The sequence below is a fragment of the Sordaria macrospora genome, chromosome 2, assembly GCF_033870435.1.
Source record: "Sordaria macrospora chromosome 2, complete sequence".
NCBI lineage: Eukaryota > Fungi > Ascomycota > Sordariomycetes > Sordariales > Sordariaceae > Sordaria > Sordaria macrospora.
In genome coordinates this window covers 2808576-2813356 of record NC_089372.1, presented here as the reverse complement: position 1 = coordinate 2813356, position 4781 = coordinate 2808576, and the positions used below count along the sequence as shown (strand labels likewise).

At 52.2% G+C, this 4781-nt stretch overlaps 2 protein-coding genes across 2 annotated transcripts; one reads left to right on the top strand and one right to left on the bottom strand.

Annotated features, from left to right (window-relative positions):
- Window positions 1-295: 295 nt before the first annotated feature.
- SMAC4_04000 (uncharacterized protein) lies at window positions 296-2196 on the top strand. The gene has a single exon (XM_003348107.2). The coding sequence runs from the start codon at window positions 363-365 to the stop codon at window positions 2028-2030; it is 1668 nt and encodes a 555-aa protein (XP_003348155.1). The 5' UTR covers window positions 296-362; the 3' UTR covers window positions 2031-2196.
- Window positions 2197-2297: 101 nt separating this feature from the next.
- Window positions 2298-3551, bottom strand: SMAC4_04001 (uncharacterized protein). The gene has a single exon (XM_003348108.2). It carries the CDS (start codon window positions 3478-3480, stop codon window positions 2638-2640), a length of 843 nt encoding a protein of 280 aa, XP_003348156.2. The 5' UTR covers window positions 3481-3551; the 3' UTR covers window positions 2298-2637.
- Window positions 3552-4781: the final 1230 nt, after the last annotated feature.

The following is a 4781-nucleotide window of genomic DNA, read 5'->3' as shown; positions in this document are numbered from 1 at the left end:
GCTTTCAAAGCCACACTCAAGGACGGGATCTGAAGGGTCATTTGTTGATTTCCAGTTCAGTTCAATGGACGAACAACGACGACGGAACGGGTCCGGAACCGAATTGGCTGGGCCAGCCAAAAGGAGTAAAGTGCAAGGTTCTAATAGCAAACCATTACTAGCTAAGAGATCGGGAAACAGTGCTTCAGTCCCGCTATCGATAACTTCGTTTTCTCCACTGGGCTAGAGCAGAGTTCAACAACCCCTCCGTCTCTTCAATAACTTGATAGAGTAAGACCAACCCGCCCTTTTGAAGAATCTCTGGACCTCATACCGGCCCAATTATATACCACGGTCATCGCAACGGCTAGGGTTGGCTTACCATGTCAACAACACGCGCCTTAAAGGGCGCCTTCAACGGCCGACTCTCACTATGGGGTAGACCATCACCTCACATCGCCTTTCGACCACACCTCTCGTCACATCAACCACTTTCTTGCCCCAGGTTTTATTCTGATGAGCAATCCCGCGAATGGAACTCCCTCCAAGACTTTTTCAACGATCAGATCAGGAAGCCCAGCAGCCCAGCGAATGGCAAACCCTCTAAGCAGGCCAAAGAGGGCAAGCCCAAAGCCCAAGTGAAGCGCAATCGCCCTAAGCAGACCAAAGAAGCTCGCTCGACGAAGAGCACCGATCTCGCTGACGAGGAAGATGAGTTTTCGAGGACATTCTCACAAAATCAGCCAAAGGCTGAGAAGCCCAAAGCCCAAGGGAACCGCGATCTCTCTAAGCATCTCGATGATGGCGAGGGAGATGAGTTTTCGAGGATACTCTCACCAAGACAAGAAAAGCCTGAGCAGGAAGAAAAGCCTAAGAAACCATGGCTCAAGGAGAGGGAGGAAAAGATTGCACGTAGCAAGGCCGTGGGCAAAAGAGAAGTTAGAAGAGAACGAAAAACCGCCCGCTACATCGTCCTCCTGGAACGGGAAACAAGAATGCGACACGCTGCTGGACGTCCCGATATCGCATCCGCCACCGACCCCGAAAATTCAGAACTCACACCCCGCACTGCCCAGGAAGCCATTGCGCGCTGGCAGGCGATGAAGGAGAAGGACGCTCAACTGGGCCAGATGAAGGATTCACGGGCTGTCAGGGCGCTGAAGAGAACTGCCAGGCGGGAGGCCAAGGAGGCAAGGATTTACATGGCGTCGCAGGCCGCGGAGAAGGCCTGGGAGCACGAGTTTGAGCAGATTGAGCATGAGAAGAAGCAGGAGATCGAGCAGATCGAGAAGGAAAAGAAGCAGGACATCATCGACAGACAGAAACCAAGGGAAGGCAAGGCGAAGGAAAGGTTCGAGAGAATTAAGGCAGAAAAGGCGGCACTCAGGGAGGCAAAAATGAAGTTGTTGAGGGCTCAACATGTGTCCTTCAACAACACCACAAAGATTTCTCAGTCACCACTGGATAGTGTGTCGGAACCAGTTGCTGAGGAGGTCTCGTTTACGCCACAGCAACAAAAGTCAGCAGCTTCGAGGAATGCAAAAGCAGTCATCAACGAAGGGCAGACAGACGTTTCAGAACACGTTTTCCCAACACGGGGCAAGTTGGGGGGAACATCCTCCGCCCAACCGAAGAGCTCGACAGCTCTGCCTAAGGTCCCAGCACAAGCACAACGAACCGCCGTCCAGACGCCAGAAGACATTCAAGAGGACGCCTCGCCAGAAGAGACGGCCGAGAATCCGGAAGAGGATGAATGGGAAGAAGACGAAGATGGCGATGATGCAGACTGGGACAAAGGCGGCGGTAAGAAGGTGAAGCCGAACAAACTGGAGCGGCGGCGGCTCAAGCTCCTGACGCGGTTCAAGGAGAAACTGCAGAGGAAGGCCGGTATCCCGGTCGGCGACACAAAGCCGCATCCGGAGATTGATGCGCAATGCGCGGCGTGGTTGCATGACAGGATGGAGGCGGAAAGGGTCCGGGAAAAGAGGAAGAAGGCTCGGAAGGTGAAGCGGCCGTCTTATGCGTCGAAGAAGAAGGGGAGGAATAACTAACACACTGGACGCAAAAACATACCCGCTGGTATTTGAATGAGCTAGCTCGATGGAAATGAGTATTACTGTCGGCTTCAGTACGGTTGTTGCCCGTGGCTACTACCCAGATAGGGGCGTTGGTCGTTAGCTTTGTTTACCTACTTAGATGCTTGCTCGTTAACGAACTGTTTACGTGTTGCACTGGAGGGTGTTGTACGTTTAGTGGAATGTCGGTGGCGGAACCTTGTACGTCGTCGGATATACCCTAGACTAGCGTTCTATCACATCGTCAGCTTTTTGTTGATGCTTCTTATATGATGTGTTTTATTGTACATATTATTCTCGTATTTTGTCCTCTCCCCATCCTCCTTTTAAGTGGCGTGGCAGTCTCACACAGCCCGAGAAATCACAAAACACCCACTCCCATACTTTTCACCTCGGCCGCTTTCCTTCGAACAGTATCGTACAGCGAGACGCGCTCTCCGTCATGTCCAGCGTTCTCTGCAGCACCATCTTGTCGGTCGTCGAATGTAGTATGCAGTAATCATTGCTCATCCATGTTCCCATCCTGTAACTCAGCACCTCCTGTCTCGATAATCAAATCATCATCCCTCTCCTTCTTCTTAACCTATTCCTTCTTCGGGGTATCATCACCATCCTTCTTCTTCTTCTTCCCATCCTTCCCCTCCTGGTTCCAAACCTCCCAAATCTGATCCATAATCAGACTTCCATATCCCTTCCCGCTCTCCAGCGCCTTCTTCTCCTCCTCCAGCCTCTTCTCCTTCCACCCTTCCTTCTCGTCGCCCATCCAGATCTTGGTCAGCACACCCCCATTCTTCTCCTGCTCCGCCTTCTGGTCTGCCTGCTCCTGGGCCAACTTCCTTCTCGCCCTCTCCGCCTCGATCAAGGCCTTGTTCTTCTTGGCCTGCTCCGGCAGCGCGTCGCCCGTGGACAGGATGCCGGCCCACTTCTCGTTGGACCGCTGGTAGATGGACTTGCCCGTGTAGTCGAACGAGAGCTGGTTGAAGCCCCAGAAGGTGCCCGAGGAGAGGATGGCGTTCTGCACGGAGAACTTGCCGCGGCCCCGGCCGGGGAGCAAAAGGCCGATGGGGGCCAGGACGGAGACGATGATGGCGGAGTTGTGGAGGAGGTTGGGTGTGCCGTAGTGGTTCTCGGCTGAGGGGATGATTTCGACGGGGGTTTCTGTCGTCGTCGTCGTCGCCGCCGCCGGGGCGGGTATTTCTGATGGTGGTTGTTGGGAGGCCATTGTGAGAGTTGTTTTTTGGGGAACGGGTTCCCGAGATGGTTGGATTATTGGAGAGGAGTGAACTCCGGTTGGGCGCAAGGCAGACTGGAGGGTTCTTCTGGTTGAACTTCCCCGTCGTCTTGTCGCAAAAGTTCGGGCGGTTCGTCGCGGAAAGCTAGCCGGTGATGACCGGAGCGTGCATTTCGCACGGACCGTAAACCCCATCTTTTTGTCATCTTATCTATGTATCTCTTATCGATAACGTAGGGCTGTAAAGATGTCAATCACTCGGGCCTCCAGGTCTGTCCAGTCTTCATTCACCTTTCCCTCTTCACTTCTGTCCTGTACACCTCGATGATCCTCTTCAGCTTCGGCAGCAGTTATAATTTTGATCTGATATTCTAGCCATGTACTCAATTGCTTCAATAACGGTCTCCTCTTGAGCACATCAAACGGTCGTGGCGTCGAGATCGTCGACACCATCAATATCCGGCATCGATCTCCATCAACTGATGCTTTCGACACAGCGACCCTTGATCCATCATTCTCTGAAAATCAACACATTATCAACGCATTGCACCACAAACATCAGAATCACGCCTTTGCCGCTTTGACGCCCAACGTTGTTTCTTGGACGGCTGGTGCGGCACATGCCACTGATAAGATTCTCAAGACAAGCGAGTTTCATTCGCGAAAGGCCTGGGGTCCGGAATATCATGGAACTCCCAAACAAATACCAGATAAGGCATTGCTTCCATTCTGGTTGATCTCCCTTCTCGGCGGCTCTCTTTACTGTTACTTATCTACCCGCTTCCATATTGCGACTGCCCCAAAGCGCGCGACAAGCGCAGCATCAGGCGACTGTTGGTCGTTGGTTGTGGTGTGTACCATTACTTGTCAGTTACATAGATACACAGAAAGAGTACCCCTGTTTGGCTTTGGTCACCTCAAAAGAGCATGGCAGCTCAAAACTTGGCTTTCTTGACTTCTCCGCTCTCTCGAGCCTCCCAAGAATGTTCGGTACAGGTTGATCAGTCTGAAGGTTCTGATTCGTCTATTCCATGGCTCAGCGACTGAGAGGCATCGTATCTCACTTAAGCTTATCTTATGACCCGAGCTGGCTCAAAGCTAAGGAGCCAGTCTCCTGAATCGACGGGATTCCAGTGCCCGCCAGCCACATTGCAAAACCCAAAAGAAAAAGGCCCTTACACAATTCGCAAAAATGGGACTCGAATATTTTGGATGACGATAAGAGAATCTCGAACCTTACAGCCCCAGGCAAACACTCCCCCATCTCCAGACTGATCCTTGCTGTGGTAGACGACAAGGCTCGAGGCGAGCCGAACCCCACGTTCGATAATAACTATCTCCCCGCCGCCGGTGCAATGGATATCATATCAAATCTCGGAAAAAGCGAGACATGATGGCATGGGAAGTATGTACAAGATCACGATATCTTTCATCATGTCCCCCGATACATAATCCACGTTAAGCACGATATGTAGAAGCAGCGTGGGTGTGTGTAC